General features: G+C 41.5%; 1 protein-coding gene across 1 annotated transcript; it reads right to left on the bottom strand.

Annotated features, from left to right (window-relative positions):
- Window positions 1-908: 908 nt before the first annotated feature.
- LOC117482254 (insulin-like growth factor-binding protein 4) lies at window positions 909-19174 on the bottom strand. The gene is made up of 4 exons (XM_034130311.1): window positions 18312-19174; window positions 9573-9733; window positions 8054-8179; window positions 909-5193 (listed from the first exon to the last, which is right to left on the bottom strand). The coding sequence occupies exons 1-4, from the start codon at window positions 18667-18669 to the stop codon at window positions 5056-5058; spliced, it is 783 nt and encodes a 260-aa protein (XP_033986202.1). The 5' UTR covers window positions 18670-19174; the 3' UTR covers window positions 909-5055.
- Window positions 19175-19468: the final 294 nt, after the last annotated feature.

Below are 19468 nucleotides of genomic sequence, written 5' to 3'. Positions count from 1 at the left end.
CTATTTCACTGTTTATGGCTTTTTGGAACTCTATATCCCAAAATGTACGTCCTCATGCACTGAAAAAGCACTGAGTTTTTAATGATATGCCCCAGTTGTCCATTTTAAAGTAAAAAATAAATATAAACAGTAACATTTAAAACTCTAGGCTTATATGGCAATTACCTTGGAGTCTGTAATCACAAAAACAAAAAACAGAAACACATGAAATATATGTTGTATTCAGTGGTGGAGAGTAACAAGATACATTTCCTTAAGTAATGTACTCAAGTACAATTTTGAAGTACTTAGGTACTTACTACCTAAGAGTATTTTTGTAATGCTACTTTATGATTCCACTCCACTACATTTTTGGAAGCCAATATTGCACTTTTTACTCCACTATGTTTATTTGACAGCTTTTATTTACTAATGACTTTTTTAACTTAGATTATTAGCTAATACAAAATATAAATACATTATTAAATAAGCATTGACCTATATTTATAGGTTATGATATCCAGCAACAGTATATCAAGTAATTGAAATTAGCTCTACAAATACAATGATAAACACACTAACACATAATAATCCAGTAATTTCATACGATTCAATACTTTTACTTTTGGCACTTTAAGTATATTTTAATGGCAATACTTATTTTACTTTTAGAAAATGTTGAATGCAAGACTTTAACTTTTAAAACACACACAATTTAAGCAATTAAAATGTATAATTATAGTAAACTATTGCAAACATTTAATGTTATGCGTGATGTGGGCAACTTTATATCGACGGTATAACAGTGACTGTGAAGAAAAAAACATTTCCAACCAATTTATGTCCACACTTCCTTTGACTTGTTAGCCCACACACCAACACATTATATAAGCTCAAATCATAATAACAACAGCGACAGCATAGATTTGTAGTTTCTAAAATGTTTTAATTGATGTATTACAATGTGTACATTTTCATCAGGTAAACATTGACATTATAATGATCATTTCATTTGTTTTTAGATAGCTTCAGTGTTTTAGTATAACGGTCCTGCTCTGGACAAGATACACAAGACCTACGCTGTTTCCAACCACAGTCCATTTGTATGCATGCAAACATTACTTAATATCTTCTACAAATGATTAGATAATATCAAAGGCAAACAGGAACAGTCTATTGGCGAGAAATGCAATCACTGTTCAGTACATCAAAGTTAGAGATCAACCAACGGACTATATCTTATATACACAGTTCATGTTGTTAGAAGGCCCTCTCTCTCACAGATTGCAGTTACCAGAGAAACACGTTTAGTAACCCTTCATCTGGTAATGAATGATAGGGTTTAGCTGGGACTTCATTGTATGCATGCAGTTCACTGAATGAGTATTGATGTCTTCAGATACTTTGTCTTTGGGACGACTCTCAGGATATTTGGTTTTTGACAGTTTTAAGCTGCAGCATGACTCTCCACCCATAGCATCTTCTGTCTATCCGTCTGTGTTTTGGTGAACTATCTTTGGATACATTTCTTTCTTCAGTGACAAGAAAGTAGTCATCAAGTGGCAATACACCAGCAAATTGATCATTGACTTCAGCGACACTACATCACATTCAATTACACAGTATGTAGAGTTGTTAGTAACTGGCAACCAAAATCTAAAATTCTGACTGATATTAAATACAACATAATAACTAGGCCAAGACAGAGACAAGAAAATAAGTGACTTGTGAGGTTTTTTTATTGGAATTGGTTATTGTGATTTACCTTATAATATGTAAACCTATTTAAAACTTATTTTGAACTTTTCTGCTTTTTTTTATTTCGATTGAGTGTCTTTAAGGATGCACTGGAGATCCTCACAGAAATGCTGAGATGATGTGGGGGAACTTTTGTTAGATTACCTTTGGGAACTCTGGCCCATATGAACTGTCCCCAGTTAGCAGCAGACTCACAATGTATGCACTGCATTTGAGAAAGAGACCCAATTCAATACGGAAACATTTGCAAAACTGCATTATAAAGATAACAATAAAAGTTTCCATGGCACTTCTTTTATTTCTGTTTGCAGCTGAATGAACCTCCCTTCAGTGTTTTTTGCTCAAATAGTCTTATTAAAAGCTGAACAGATCTAAAATATGGGTTATATTCTGAGAAAGAAATCTGATATATACGATGGAAATGTACAAGTAAAAACTTGAATATTCTCTGAGGAGATACATTTCATAAAAAACAAGGAACATCATTGTTTTTCTGCTGGATGGATAGACCTCATCACACCACTGACTCCAACCCTTGAGGTGTATTTACCAGCAATAGAAGACCTAATCAAATTATATTTTGCAATCAAATTCAGCAGTAAAAAAATACACTTTAGCCTAGATTCACATTATCATGGGCATCCAGATTTTAAATATACATTGCAATAAATTGGGCCTATTCAAAAGAAAACAACAAATTGATTTGGATAAGGTGATACTAGCAGACAGATTACAGATTAATGATACCACTTCAATTCTCAGAAAACATCCTAGTTTGTTTATTGTAAATGTGCGCAATAAGGTTATCTTTTAGAATATTCCCCGTTTCCTGCACACTATCATTTGTTTTTCTCAACCTACATTAGCCTTGATATGCCATCTCAAAAGTAAGAGTCTGAAGACATAAAAATAACAAGAAATCCATGTTGTGACAGAAGCTTTAATCTGTTTGTTTTTTTAATAGGATTTCATCTTTTTGACATATCTGTAATAACTGCACTGCAAATGTATTTGTTAGCTTGACATTTATGCTCTTCTTATAATAATGACACATTTAGATACATTTGTGCTTGACTTAATAAAAACCAAAGTCTCCAACGGGACAGAGCAGGCTGTCCATATCTGGTTGTGATAAACACCAGCATTAGCTTAAGCCTGCTATTCTGCCACAAGTACAACACACTTCTATAAGAATATTACTAGCCTCACTTACAGCATCTTGATGAGAAGCTATGATATTTGCACTGGTAAATAACTCATTTTAATATTAGTCTGATGCCCTACAGACGATATGAGAGCCAGCGTTGTCATGTTTCCACATAATCATTATACTCTCTTTACTGCAACTCAACCTCAGTTCCAAGCTTCATGTTGACTTGGAGTGGCTTTGCTGCCAGGAGTTTATTCATTAATGCTTATTATGCTCTGCTTGTATATTAAAGACTCATCACACCTGCAATGTACAACTTTTGCCAATGAAACAACAGGCCAGCTATCTGAAGTGTTAGTGCAGCGCTATCGAGTGGTACAGTGAAGTGAAGTAGTTGTTTAGGCCGACCCAGAACTTAGCATCACAAGAGCTACCTAAACTAAAAGTTATGGGATTTTCCATAACATTTTGAAATATTGCAGAACATAAGACCTGTAGCCAAGACATGTTTATGATACACGTTTTGTTCAGCAGTATAATTTTGACATATTGACAAAATATATCACTTCTGGCCCATGCGAAAATGCATTGGCCAGAAGCAAACCGCTAACGTTAGGCTCTAAAACAAACAAACAAAATCCCGGTCAAATGACTGAGCATCACCACTGACTTGTATTATTATTTGCCTATACTTATAACTTTAAGTAGTCTCATTAAGCCACTGGTTAGAAATGTCAGTTTTTAAGACTTATAAAAGCTTCAGACATTCACCATTGCTGTGTTTACTGACGTATTTTATATTGCAGAACAAAACGTGAATATAGCGTAAGCTTGAGGCACCTAAACAAAAACAAAAAGTACATTGACTTTGAAACAACTCATTGCCGGGTTTAAGACTCATTCCTGCACCACTCTATTGTCAGGTAACCTATACATTTCAACAATAACTTTTTATACACACTTCGAAAGCCCTCTTGGCCAGTAGCTAGTGCAGATAGTCACACATGTAGGTGATCCTCACACTTGCTGATGCTAAATGCTCCCTTTCTGAAATCCCAGTCTTCTGTTCCATTCTTCAACAATACCCCAAAAGTGCAGAAGCCGTTTTGTTTGTTTTTTGGCACGATCAGTATATAGCACCATGAAAGTTCTGCGAAGCAGTCTGTTTGGAGAGAAATCGTTCATGTTGAAGCATATTCATACATCATCAAAGTAACACTGGCTTGTTAGCACCAGCTGGAGAAATATGATTAGCCTATCAGCAGGGTCCAGGGTGTGTGCCTGCTGCGCTGCCAGTCCCTCCACACCACCAGGATACAGAGCTAGCAGAGTTAGCCACGGGGCGGTGAAGCTAATCTGCTCTGGCCTGTCAGAGATACAGTTGTTGAAAGTAATCTCTTTTATCTCACTTTCCACTTTGGTTTGATGTTGGGAAAAGCTATGGCTTATCATTTGGTAACTCATGGCAGGGAATCGTTGCATTCCTTTGCCTCCCCCCTCCCCCGTTTCTTTGTTCATTTGATCTGTTATCATCCCTTATTTTATTGCTCTTGTGTCGTCACTGAACTAGACTTTGTGTTTGCAAACACATATTGTGCTTTGTTTTTACCTAGTTACCAGATGAGTGGGGTAATGGACAAATAGGACAGTACAATGAGACATTAAAATCTATTTCACATATTGTGTAAAAAACCAACACAATCCTTTATCTGATCATCTTCCTGGATTGTCCTGATGCAGTTATTCCAGCCGCTCTAGTGCTAACAGCTCCTGTGGTATTTCACGTCTGATTATCTGGTAGGGTTGATGCAACATCATTTTGAACAATCATCTACTGAAGCTAGACTAGAGAGAACAACACATTTTGCTCTCTAACAAAGATCACAATTACCTGTAGCTTTAAAGCGCATGTGTCTAAAGACTATCGGTCTTGAAGTTCACATAGAAACAATACACAACAAGTGCTCAAACAAATCTGTGATCACATACTCTCACACACAGAAAACAAAATAGCAAAATAAAACAATGGTTTCCTTTTTGTTGCGCTGGCTCAAGTACCGGCCTCAGGTGAAGCGAGGCTTTAGAGCAAAGTCCTTTCCTCGCGTAGTTCTACTAATAAGCACCAGTAGAATCCAGCTGGTCCCCCCCCCCCACAGCCCATCCACTCCTCAATCCCTCAGGGTAGCAGTCATTAACTGGTGGCAGTCCAGATCCCCTCGTGGCTCCAGTGGGCCCGGCAGTCTCATGCCCGTCTTCTGGTCCACACACCAGCACTTTCCCCGCAGGCCGTCACGTGCGGGATGACACTGCAGGCAGAAAAGATATATACATATTCTAGTAACTTCTAACAAGTCTCTTCGACTGCAGGTTCAAATATTAAAGCTGCTCTACTCAGCAATGCCATGTATGATAATCATATCTTTACTTTAATGTTGTCCTCCCCTGTGAATAATGCCAAAAAGTGCCACAATGTTTGATCATTTTACCAATTTGTGACTCTTCCAATATCTTTTTTCACAAGGTGGCATTTGGTATCTACTCTTATGACCCACTTTTTAGGGCGCTAAAGTCAATGTATCTCTTTGCATCTCACTCTGGAAATGAGCCTGCCTAAAACACTGCATGTCTAAAGCCTGTTTGTCTCATTTTTATACATTCTCGCATAGCGAAATATTGATCCTACATCTTATGCATGTCTTCTCACATGAACACTCTCCAGCCAATCATAATCTGTGTATGGCTATGACGTTGATATGCCTGTCTCGCCAGCACTGTCATGCTCTCTCCTGCTGCTTCACACTCATTGGAAGAGAGTTTACAGCTTCCAGTCGCGCTACATGTCTTACTGATTAACTTAGGGACCCCCCCCTCACTCGTATAGCTTGATGAATGTTAGCTTGATTTAATCAAAAAAGAAATATAAATAAAATTGAATTGAAGGCATCACAAGTTGTATGAATATGTGTTTACTTTTTTTGTCTAAAGGCCCTGACACACCAGGCTGAAATCGTCCGTTTTCGTTAGTCGGACGACGAAGCGTGCCCTGTCGCCCAAACTCAATTTGGTGTGTCCCGCACCGTCGGCCGTGACACGCCTTATTTGGCCTTTCATGGCCGACGCACGGCCGATTCAACATGTTGAATCGGCCGTGCGTCGGCCACAGGCAGTCGGACAAAGAAATCACTCTGATTGGCTGTTCAGCTAGCGAATCAGTGCATGAGAAGCAAACGGTTGCTTGAGAATGTCTTCCACAAGCAACACTCCAATGGCTGATAGCTCCAGTACCGCACGAAACATGTTTTCGATGGACGAGAGTGAAAATGGAACGCACACGCTATTTGTTGTTTGTTTAGATCAGTCTGTTCTTCTTCTCTGTCTTCCGGTTGTTGCCTCTTTTGAATGACGAATACACACTACCGCCGCCTGCTGGTAAGGAGAGTTATTGCCACTCACGCATGCGCAGTTCGTACGTGCTCGGCTGAAGTCTTTGCGGTGTGTTCCAGTGCGACACATGGCCAAGACGCAGGAGAACACGGCGACGCAACAGTCGGCGTCGGTGGGTTCTCTGGTGACTGCTTGGTGTGTCAGGGCCTTTAGGTTACACATTCACACCTATTTGTTTGCATGCTCATGATTAGCGTACGACTGTTTTTGTCAAAATACGATCAGTTGAAGTCTCTAATGCGATCACATTTGGCAAAGCTGGCTCTAACAAATATCTTTCTTTTAACAATAGATGGAACAACTATATGTATTTTAAAGTTGTTCATTACGATACAATAAGGGTCCCTTATCAACCAACTCTGCAGTTCTCCTAGGTTTTACAATTCTCTTTCATGGCATCAACATTTTATATTTCTGGTCCAAACTTTAATATTTTAGTTCACTCTCAATCTTAATATCTGAGTATTTCTTTAGCAGCCGACTTCTGTATTCAACAAATGAGCTCTCAAAGCCTATTTGACCTTGCCTGTCCTTTACCAAACGTCACACTGAGAACAAATGGAACTGAATTATGTGCAGAATTGAGCAGAAAGTCATTGCTGGAGAGCAAAACAGCTTAAAAAAGAGTGAATATTGGAATTTCTGCATGTGCAAACATGCAGGTGTTTGCTAACGAGTTCTGTTAAGGAGATAAGTTGTCTTTGTGTTGTTTTGTGTTGTGTCAACAGCTTGTTCTGTCCTGAGAAATCAATGACTGGAGGTTCAAACTGAGGTTACAGACTAGTTTGATTATCTTTAAAGAACATTCGAGGCCGTATTGGCAGGGCCATAATCCCCATGGATGACATCAGGCCTGACTTCTAAGCTTTTAAAGATGATTTCATTGTAATGCACACTTGGCTATGTTTTCCCTAAATGGTCAAATATACAAAGCCCATGAGATTCCAGCTCTGGACTTTGAATGATTCCTGTAATCCTAACTGTTTGGGTCATTTTGTATTTTTTCTTTAATGATTTACAGTTTCCAAAAGCCTTTAAGGTAAGTTAAGGATCTCCGAGTAACCCTGCCATGAAATGATTGCCAGTTGTCCCGTATGACCTGTGCTTTACTCCCCAATAGGGTTTATCACAGTGCACATTTGGTTAAACAGTAAACAGATGCCTGTGAATGTGAGCAGACAGATCCTTTAACCGCGTTACACAATCAACACAACGGAGACTGTGAATGTGTTAGCAGAGCGTTCTTTTATCACTCACTCTGCGTCTGCTTTGATTGCATATACAAGTCTGAGCAGTCTTATCTGTGTTATCTTCTCTGATTGTCTCCCTCTTATCTGCGTAGTTGCCCAATCGTGCAAACGCACAATAACAAAAAAGTGACTGCCTCGAAGGGCTAATTGCACCCATAACAGTAATAAAGTGATTTTTGGTAACTGTTTAGAGAAAACCACTTTAACAAACCATTCGTCTCTCTTCGACTCCACAAATCACTGCAAAAAAAGGCCTTGGCGTCTCTGTGACAGTCTGCTTGGAGCAAGTCTGTGTTGTTATTCCACTAGTAAGACAATACTTCATCTTCTGCAGGCATGTTTTGCGTTATATTCCTGATGAAGTTTGAAAGATTTGTATTTATATTGGCTTTATAATATGGCTTCACAGTTTGCCAGTTCACATGGCCAAATAGTGTTCTGCTCAGTCATTCAATAAAGCCTGATCACAGACCTGTTTAGTGTGGAAATCTCCGTTCCTGTCACAGTTGGGTATTGGGATCGTGAAGAGATCGTCATGTGTGCGGCTATTTGACGCCAATCTGTCCAACGCTCTCTGTAGCTCAGCACGACATGGAGCCTGTAGGAGAAATCACTTTGTTATTTGATGTCTGTACACAACAGCATTCCAGATCAAGTTGGGCAGCACAATGTAGTCTTTTTTACATCTTAATAGGGATGTGTTGTGCGATAATCAAATCTCGGAACACTGCACATTCAAATGTTAATATCGAAACTACATCACGGTGAGACCACCGCTAAGCTAAAGGAGGCTAATGTTTGGTGTGATGACGTTTAGTAGTCAAATGTAGTCACTTTTTAGCAACCGCTGTTTTTATGACACAGAGGCTTTGGAGATTCACCAGTGGGATGTTCAGTGATGTATTTGATGTCATATAAAATGTTAAGATCTCTTCAGCTTGTGTTAACAACAGAATATATGTCATACATGTTCAAAAACCATTGACTTTGTGAACAATGAACCAGAAGTGGTAAAATGCTAACTCAATTTCAGGGTTTAAGGACTCATTCCTGCACCACTCTGAGGAGGAATGTTTGAAATCATTTCTTTAAAGTATCATTTGTTATACTGTAGCTGTACAGTGAAGGCAGCAGTAAGGCAGAGCTTCAACTTGTGTATGAATGTATTCGTTGCAACTAAAATGGTTATAGGGAAATTAAACAAATGAAACTTCAATTTTCCCAATTGTGCAGTCTATTATTGCTGATCTTCAGAAAACAAAATAGGGAGAACATTTAAATGATCAACTTCAAATGAACCACCACATGTAAAAACATCATTCCAGTTTGGCAAAAATGGAATGAACACCAAATATGCAATCAAGTAAAAAGTGGAATTTTAAAGTGGGAAATAAATAGCAGGCAACTATATTAATTGAGCAATACCAACTTTAACTTTGCTGTCATGATTTATTTGATGAAATAAAATCAAAGTGCTTCTTAGGCATAAAAGATAAACTCAACATCGCAGAGGTTTATATTACCCAAGCCAACTAATGATTGCATGTGAATGCATCATTGTGGCCGATTTTTATAATCAATCCGCAAAGCCAATCCAGCTGCTTCACCACAAGTCTTTAAATCCTAACCTATATGCGGGAGACACATGGACATGTTTGGCAAACGTCTGTGTTAAATGAATGCACTAAAATGTGGTAAAAGCAGTCTGTTACTGATTAATGTGGATGTTATGATCCCCCTCTTGCCAACATTAAAGCATCAAATTGCATGCTGATGTCAATGTGCACCTGTACTTTATTCCGCAAGACCGCAATTAAATGTTACGGTCTGTAAATAACTAATTTGTTCATTTATAACCTGACTGTTACGCTTATGGCTTTGGAAATATAAAGCCTTAATGTGAAACACCTGCTGGGCTGAGGCTTTTGCAGCAGAAGGGATTGCCTGAGTTGGTTGTTTTCCCTAAACATGTCAGAAGATGTTGCTCTCACCAGTGCCGCCTTGGCCTCCTCCCGGGCGTTGTTATTTCTCTGGTTGGATTTGGGAGGGTGTCGGGCCAGGGTCTTCTGTATGCAGCGCTTGTCCTGCGGACTGCAGCGGATGTTGCTGTTGTTCGGGTGTTCAGGGATGATCTCATCCTGCCTCTCCATTGCTAAAGGACAAGGGGAAATGTTTTAGTTCCTCCATGTCAACAAATTGGACATTGCACTGACGTCAAGTATTACATAAACAGTTGTAGGAGGCTGAACTGACATTGTTCTACATTTCAAAACTTTTGTTGAGGTTTTCAATGAAGCTCTAAATGTCTGTCTTCATATTTTGTGACATCCCCCCAAAAAACTATTTAAAATCCTTGAAGGATTATCCCTTCAAATTAATAAACGGGTTCAATAGAAGAAGCCCTATTATGTGACATGCTTTCATGTTTAGAGATGTCGACAATGTGTTGGAGCGCTAGCCAGCGCGAGTGTTACATAGTGATGTCACTATGTAAACAAGTTTGTAAGAGATAAAGTCCATCTGGAGGGAACTTTATTCAGGATTTTAGCCTTTGCATTGACATGCACACAAACCTATAGAACACACTACAGGATAGGAAACCCCTCAAAAGCATTAAAGGGCCTCTTTAAATTAGTGAGGCATTTTTAGTTAATCAACCTGAATATAGCATGTCAGAATGGACCTCCATTAATGTGCAGCAAGTGGGATAGAACAGTTTATTGAGTGGGGTAAAAATGTTGGATTGAAAAATTATATTTTGTTGTTGTGAATTTTGGAAATAATGACATCCATCCTTCTCCAATAACAGTAGACTTTTGGACTTTTACAATGCTCTGGAGTTATTTTAAAATGTTGTTTTGCACAAGTCAGTTACACAAGACTGTGTAATCGAATTCTACAAATACTTCATATAATAATATTTATATAAGTACAGCTTTCCTTTTTCTGCAACCGTGCACAGATACAGACTTAAAACACAATGAATACCATGCAAAGACATTTAATGCTGATTTAGAATTCAATGTGTTTTAATGATATGAGCGCAATATGAGGCAATGAGTCCTTGTCCACCATGTCCAGCTGTATGCCATGTGATGTAGGCTAAAAAGGAGGCCAGGTTAACCTCAAGGACACAGAGCCATGTTCCCGCTCTGGGGGGTAATCTGCTGCTCTACTCCTGCACCACCACCATGCCACCAGCTCTGAGGCTTTTTATACCGTACCACCCCTGTTCTACCACCCTCTGTACATTATGGTCTGTGCCACATTCACCTTTGCATCCCTATAATCCTGCAGATCTGCGGCCCTTCAGGCAGACAGCTGCTTCCTCAGGAAATGCCCCCCTCCCTCCTCATTCTCCACCCCTCCACAACAACCTCCCTCCGTGCCAGATGGAGGTTGTTAGAGGGTATTTGCTCTGTCACAAGTGGGCACAACTGTGTGTGTGTGTGTGTGTGTGTGTGTGTGTGTGTGTGTGTGTGTGTGTGTGTGTGTGTGTGTGTGTGTGTGTGTGTGTGTGTGTGTGTGTGTGTGTGTGTGTGTGTGTGTGTGTGTGTGTGTGTGCACAAGATAGCTAAAATGGGGGTAAGGGGTTTTGTGTGTGCTTTTTCACCTGTGGCCAACAAGACTTGGCAGAGTGTAGTCTTTTTGCTCATAGCCCGGGGCATTTTGCAGATTGGCACTAGAATCAAAGCACTTTAAACTGTGTGTGTGAAGCTGTTCTCGCTCCGATCATTGAACCAGATCTGAGCCATGGTTAATATCGAAGGTCACTGCCAGGCATTCACTGAATAGCTCTTGGCAATGAAACATCAAGGTGGCTTAGTACTCTTCTTAATCTGGTGCAATGTGCAGCTTTTCTTCACGTCCACATACAAACAATCCAAACCATCCCAAGCTTTAGCTAGTCCTAGCCCCGCTGTTTACAGGAAATTGATGCTGGGCCATTTTTGGGATATTGTAATTTTGTAAACAACTTGGCGACCTGTGTTGGAAGGTGACCGTGTGTGTCTGAACTTCACAGACAGTCATTTTGCTCCGCTTGTCTTTCCGTGGGGAAGTGTCTCTCGGCTGTTTGTATTTTTAGTCTTGTTGCTGTTAAGGCTCACTCATCAGCACTTTGTTCCACAAGCGCCAACAGAGTTTCAGCTGTTTCCTTTCTTCCAAGTTGTTCTTTCTCCTCTTTCGCCAGTTCAAACTTTTCCGATTCTGAGTTTCTCAGTAAGGAGAGCCAAAGTGATGTTGAAGTGGGTCAGGGGTGGCATGTCCTGTTTGCTACCACTGCTGTTTTCTGCAGAGGAAGTCGCCACTGCTCTGTTTTCATTTGATTTGGATCAGCAGCTCGCCTGCTGTGCATTATCAGCCATGGAGCTGATACAGTGACAAGTCACTGTGCACAGCAAAAAGAAATACATCTTGATAAACATCTATGCTAAACAATCTAACTTAGATTCAGAAACTGCCTTCACCTGTCTTTTTTTGTTTTAATATGTTGTAATTCTAAGCCAAAAGAGAATCCCCTTTGTGAGACATTTGTACAAAAACCTGAGATGCACCTTTTAAAAAAATAACATAATATCTGCTCTATTAATACAAATATGCTGAGGATCGCTACAGGATGCTCATGAAGCGTGGTGCATAGATTATCCATTTACATTTGAGTCTGAAGACCCTAACAGGAGCTGCTGAGTATCCTTATACCACATAGAGCCAACATCAGCTTTTCCCAGTTCCCTCATGTCTGTATGTGTATGTATCTATATGTATAATATTTTAAAAGTAACAACAAAGTGGCAAACCTATGTAAGAGGTCATGACGGTTATATTTTGCAACTATAGAATGTCCCACTCAGTTAATATATTGGTCACAATCATAGGCTGGATAAAATGTGGACCTTGTCTCTGTGACATGGTTATTCAAGAGCCAATGTTCAGCGTGGGCGGCACCACCAAACTTATCCAAACTCTTGGCTAATCCAAAATGGGAGGAGAGGTGGATCCTTGGTGGCAGACCCGGCCAGCAGCTAGAAACCTTTGTCCTCACCCACCTGTCACTTAAAGGTGGGGTAGGTAAGTTTGAGAAACCGGCTCGAGATCGCGAGAATTTGAAAATACACAACCGGAGAAAATCTGCCACTTCCTTATAGAGCCCCTCCTCCAACACACACGAACGCGCACATGACCAATGAGGGCACGAGATAAGTTTGTGCACAGATGGAAGGCTGACAGGCAGGTAGGCCATCCAGTTATTTTAGCCGGGCCGGCTAAAATGATTGGTCGTGCTTTTTACAGTACTACGGCTTCCACAGATGACATTTTGTTATGGATTTTTTGTCAAAGCACTTAAGATATTCATTGCTATCGGGATGTTAAGAGCATTCCATGGAATATAACAAAAAGTGTATCTCGAGCCGGTTTCTCAAACTTACCTACCCCACCTTTAACGTGACCGTGCACGTCATTTTGCATAATTTTTAGCAATATCATAATAAGTGGTTTCAATTGTTTTTATTTATTTTATTGAATTCACTCATTATATAGAGACCTCAAAAAAGTGTTTGTACCAGGATGGTAGCATGTGTATACTGTTGTAAAGTTGGTCATTTGAACATGTATCTGTATGGGGATTGACTTGCATTTTTGATCGAGCTTAAAGTGGAAAGTTAAGGAAATGTAGCTTTTGAATTCCGCAAATTTCACAATGTAATCAACATTTCAAGCATTCCATATAGAAAGTAGTTCTTTGTTTTTGCTGAGCAATTTTTTTACTTTTTTACTTTTTGTTGCAGTGATGTAGGAATGTACTTCAGGGCGTGTTATACACTGTGACATCAATGATGGGTGGGGTTAAAATGCAACTGGTGCGTAGTTCTAGGTGTCCCATAGCCCATGAAAACATTGTAAACTATTTGTCTTTTCCTTTGAATCCATCCTCACTTTAGTGCATTAAAGAGTCACGGCTCAGTGCACAGGCATCATATCTTTTACTGAGGCCTTTGCCTTAGCCAGGGTCATTCCTGTTCCTCCACCTTATTCATTCATGTTTTATAAACACAGGGATTAGATTGCTTTTAACAAAGAATCGCTCCATAAACCTTGCCCAGAGAGGCTTAAATGTCAATTTCATTTCAAACTTTCACAAGATGCGGGAAAACATTGAGTGTAATGTTTTGGTTCTTGTGACAGAGATAGAAATAATAGATTATACTATATTGACAGCAACTAATCTCCTGAAAAATGAACACTCTTTCTGGAGGCTACTCCTCCAAAGTGTTTGATAAGTGAGAGCTGGCAGACAGCTCCAAAATCAACTAGGCCTTGTCCCAAAAAAGTGTTCACTTTAGTCAACACTGGATCCTGGTTTCCTGGCAGGAGCTTTCTTTGAATCAGTTAATCATCTGAGTCAATGTTTGGGGCACTCCTAAAAACACTAGGGGTAAAAAGGCCAGTGGAAATGTTGGATAAGGGTCATTTGTCAAAGAAAAGATAGTTAAATCAACAGTGAATCACAAAGGCAACCTTTGTGAAAAGGAAAGCTGCTGGACTGACTGATGCTTCTTTGGCCACTTTGCTTTCTACTGATGTTATAAAACAGACATCCTGAAGTACGACACGTCTGTGAGCCTGAATCCAAAGAGAGCAGGGCAGCACCAGTTTACTCTCCTTTTTGATTAACATTTTTACAAGCAGATCATCTTAAGACAAACATTTTAGTGAGGGATAAAAAAATGCACATTCCTTCTTTCATAAACTGCTGTGCGAAAATCAAAGAAACTGCATCCCAAAAATAAAGCCATTATCATCTCCCAGCTAGATTACCTTCAGTATGCACATTGTTTTTATCCTGACAAAAACCCTTTGGATTGCACTGATGGAAATCAAACATGGTTTGGTCATATCAATTCAATACAGAGTGTTTTCCCACACTCCCTGCCCCCTATGAGATTTCTTCCACAGTTCTTTCTGTTTTCGGAACGCAACCCTAATTTTCAATCTAGATTAAAAAAAAAGTTTTTAAAGCATCTGAGTGCAACAATATTAAGTGATCTAATATGATTAAAGTCATATTTAACCTCATGGAAACTACACCACCATTTTTTTTTCATTTATTACAGATGTGTAAAAATCTATCATACTGTACTAGCCAACTTTACTTCATCAATTGTTGATGCACTGAATCTACTACTAGAATAGATCTAAGACATGACAGAAAGCTGCAGCCGGAGTGAATGAGATCAAACCATATTTAAGTATATCATTCACTTCATTTGAGTGGATTGCCCTTTTTAAAATATATGTATCATTTCAGTGCAAGGAGAGGAAGTTAATACTACAGTATCTTAACGAACCAGTGACTAGACATACTACCTGAAATATCAATACAAGTATTGATCATTATATGAAAGGCATGTATTAAAGGGGACCTATTATGCAAAATCCACTTTTTCATGTATTCTATACATAACCATGTGTCCCCTCTGTGCAAAGAGATTCTGAAAGTTTCAGGAACAAAGATTTGCTCTCTTTTTGTCCTGATGTTATGTTATTATGTTGCATTGTTGGAGAAGCCTGTGACATAAGATTTTCAACTGCATAATTACTCTGTAGCTATGTCAGATTGACAATAAAGAACCTTGAACCTTGAACCTTGAACCTTGATCCATTTATATAAAAACCTGTCTGAAAATGAGCTGATCTGATGGCCACTTTATGATTTTTTGTGTAACCATTAGCCAATCAGCAACCAAGGTTTCACTGTCCTGCTCAGATTGGGCCTGTGTTCATGGCCAGGACTATGTTGGCCTGTTTGTGTCCCTCATCTCCAACACGAGAAGGGGGCTGATCAAATGTACTCCTGCATGAGAGCTGCAGCTGTACAAATGGGCTGCACAGCACAAAAGAAAGCAAACACACAACAATAAGGGACATCTGCTGAAAGATGTTATGGAAAATCCTCACATAGCACATCCACATCTCCCAAAATGTGCCGGGGAAAATCAAAGTTAGCATGCTGCTTTCATCAAGACCTGCGTGCGTCACAGCAAATTGGGGCGCAGTTGGACAGAGTCACGCTTCGTCAACAGCTCCATTCATGCAACTCCTTCATTGCCTGTAGGTGTAAGACTTTTCATATCTGACATCTGTATCAGTTTGTAAATAATATCCGTTTCACTGTCAGAGGGAAGCATTCGAACACGACACCAGGGCCGACTCGGCAGGAATGCAGTAGCAGACGCCAACATACGCATGATGATTCATTCTGAGTATCTAGTTAGCGAGGGTTTCTAAGAATGAACGATTAAGATGAAATGAAGCTGTCTTAGATTTTGACACAAGATGCAGGGTAGTGCTTATTGTTGCCATGGACATTTTGCCTCAAGAATAGGAGGTTGATAAAACATTGTTTTTAAATACACAAGGAGTGATGGCTCATAACCTTTGCCAGCTTGATTTCATGAATTTGTATTATCTTCTTCTTTCATTAGTAGCAAGTATAAAACCAGCCTTAAAGAGAGGTCACGAAGCAGCACAAATCTTATGCATGTGTTATTTTGCAGTATCTGGATGCAGAGCTGCAACTATTAGCATCCTAAATTCCCTTCAGTGGACTGTGGAGCTCTGCCTCCATCTCAGGGTACTTTTCATTATAAATTCTCTTGGTTTTTAAAAACTCTCTTCTATTTTTATCTAGCATGTTCACTGTTGCTAGGAGTGGGGCAGTGTCAGACATGTATTCAGGAGATGCACCCCCTTGTTTAATAATGCATAAGTACGGTGAATGCGCCACAAAGGAAATCTCCTGCTTGTGACTGGAGTTGCTCTTCGCCTCTCCCCCTACGCCTTTCTGATTGTCTCTCCCCCTGCCATGGTTTACTTTGAACATTCTTATCCAGCGATCTGAGCTGCTACACGGCAGAATTGATTTACAGTGAGATTTATCGGGCCGTGCTTCCCCGCTTTGTTATGACAGATTCCAGCGGTGAGAAGCAGTGTGCAGGCAAACAGACTTGAGCACTCAGATTACAGAACACCCAAAACAAACGTATGAACTTTCCAAAATACTGCCGCCCCACCCCGGACCGGAGACTCCCTCCCTGTGCTCTGAAACCCGGCTGATCGGACAGCATCAAAGAGCCGAAACAATAACCCTTCTGCAAGACGGACAGCCCCCAGTTTTATTATCAGGCTCTGAGCAGCTTTCCTCTTCTTTCTGATTCCATTTAGTCATGCAACGCCTAACCTACGCTGGCCCTGCACACAGAGCAGAAGGCTCTCATTTCAACTCTGGCAGCAAGAGTGCCGATGAGCTCATCCTTATGAAGGAGCTGGACGCGGTGGGCGATGCGCTCCAAGGCTTGTTAGGGGGGGGGCGGGGGTGGGGGTGCACCCGGGACCAGGGGAAACAGATGCCGCAATGAAGATGAGAGTCCTGGGAGTTTTATATTGGCTGAGTTCATCCAAATCTTTGGTGTTCTGGCACTTACAGACACTCTACTACCATTACTGTCTGGGAGATCAGTGGAACAAACGACTGGCAGGTTAGCTGATGATCTGGAACCAATGAAAGAGCCACCTTGTCTAAGACACATTATTACAACTGTCTCATATGGCTTAATGGAAATCAACACCACTCCCTTTGTGGAGAGCAGAGGAAGACAAACATTGGAGACCGGAGAAGCAGTCAGCGTCAAAGCAGTGAACTGGAACCGTAGATAAGACTTCCAGTATTAGACATCCCACCTTGTGAAAGTGGAAACGGACTTTCTGTTTGGAAAGTGAATGCAACAATAAAGAAGGAAATAAAAAGCTGTACCAAAAGAGTGTGATAGAGACATTTAGACATCTGCAGCAGGAGGAGGAGGAGGAGGAAGAGGAGGAGGAGGCGGCACGGGGGCGTCCATGAAAGAGCACCAAATGAATTACTGATTGCAGAGAGCTCTAATAGCCCCACGCTGGCCACACTCCATTACAGTCATTTCATACGCGGCTTTTATTACCTCCTCCTATTACAAACACACACATTCACTTTCCCACACACACGCTCTCATTCCCACAATGCATTTCAATTCAGTGCACGTCAACCTGCAGGATCTCAGTTTAGTATTTGCATGATGAGCTATATGCAGGTATTCTTTTCTCCGTATTAACAAAATGCATGGTTCCTTCCTCACAAGCACGTCACACGGTCATACACGCTGCAGAAGGATGCAGCAGAAGCTCCTCACACACACTCACACACGCCCACCTCAGCTATCAGGACCCGGCTCTGCGTTTTACAGCAGGGCCTCTCTCTCAGCGAGCAGCCGACAGTGTGTGCACCCCCCCATCAGGCCATGTGCGAGGAGCTGGTGAGTGTCCAGGCTCTGGTGCGGGGCTTAGCCGTGATTAGGGTCAACAAGCAGCACATTGTCACACACACACACACACACACACACACACACACACACACACACACACACACACACACACACACACACACACACACACACACACACACCTTACTTTGACCGTGCCCGGCTCAGGTAAGGCCCATGCCATCGGAACCAATTTGGGTTTAAGTATCTTGCCCAAGGACTCATCAACATGTTAACTGAAAGGTTTGGGGATCAAACCACCAACCGTCCATTTGGAGGACGACCATCTACCTCCTGAGCCACTGCCACCCTCTAAACCAAAAGAAAGTAAAAGGAAAATATATTCTCCATGAGTTCAGACCCCTTTACTCTCACCTGAGTTGTCCTCCACCTCCCTCTCGTCAGTGCACACCCCCTGGCCGTGCATCAGCGAGTGCAGCGGCCTCTCGACGCCGCGTGGCGGGTAGCAGCGGAGGCCCGTGGTACACCGGGGCGAGTAGACGCCACAGTGGGCCCCTTTGGGCAGGGCGCAGGTGGGGCAGCAGCCACAGCCGGGCTCCCGCACCGTCTCCTCGCAGCCGTCAGGCAGGTGGCAGCTGGCCAGCCTCTCCTCGGTGCACAGCGGGCAGCGGATGGCCTGGTCCGACAGGCACAGTGCCAGCAGCGACAGGGCGCCAAATGCCCAAAGGGCCCAGCAGGACGGAGCCGCTGCCCCGCCACCTCCACGCACCATGACAGCCCCGGCACCTGCACACAATCCTTCTAGGCTCCCCTTTGCCTTCCTCTCCCCTCACTGTTTGATCACTTTCTACTTCAACTGCAGATTTGAGAGAGAGGTTTGAGAGGAGCGCTTTGTCCAGGACGCTCTTTGATATTTTCAGCTGGTTAGTGTTTCAATTGCAGGGACACAAAGCCTCTGCTGTATTGCCTCTCTGTTCCTCTGATTCAATTTCACAGTGCAGAAATTGGAGCCAGCTTCTGATGTGCCCGGCTGGCGAATGACTAGGAACTAGTTTTTGTTACGTTAGAATGAACAGGAAGGATATCCAGCACTGTGTTCAGGTGAGTCTTGTTGTCGCTCCGAGTTCGAGTCCAGAAGCTCGCCCGCCCTCGAACGAGCCCCCCAAAAATCCGGTCTACAATTGTCCAAATGCAGAGCAGGACATGAAAAGGCAGTGTTTTAAGTAACAGCTGCAGTTACCCCTCTTGCTGGTGTGCAGTGTAAAGGCTCCTGAGAATGGCTCAACACGAGTGGCTCTCCTTGGACTTTATACTGGTCCATGGACACGCCTCTTTCTACAGTGAGAAAGGAGCTGAAAAGCACAGCAGAGAAAAGCCAGGCTAAAGCTCTCTCCCTCTGTCTCCCTCTGTCTTACTCTCACACACAAGCTTACACACACTCTCCCTCACTAGTCCTTTCTCAATCCTGAGTGCATGCAGGGGGAAAAATCAACCTCTCACTTGTTCACACACAGGTTTCTCTTATCGTCTTCAGTCATACATGTTCGACTTATTTCATCAAAAAAATACCT

This window comes from Trematomus bernacchii, unplaced genomic scaffold, assembly GCF_902827165.1.
Source record: "Trematomus bernacchii unplaced genomic scaffold, fTreBer1.1, whole genome shotgun sequence".
NCBI lineage: Eukaryota > Metazoa > Chordata > Actinopteri > Perciformes > Nototheniidae > Trematomus > Trematomus bernacchii.
Note: the sequence above shows the minus strand (reverse complement) of the source record. Positions and strands in the feature narration are given on the sequence as shown.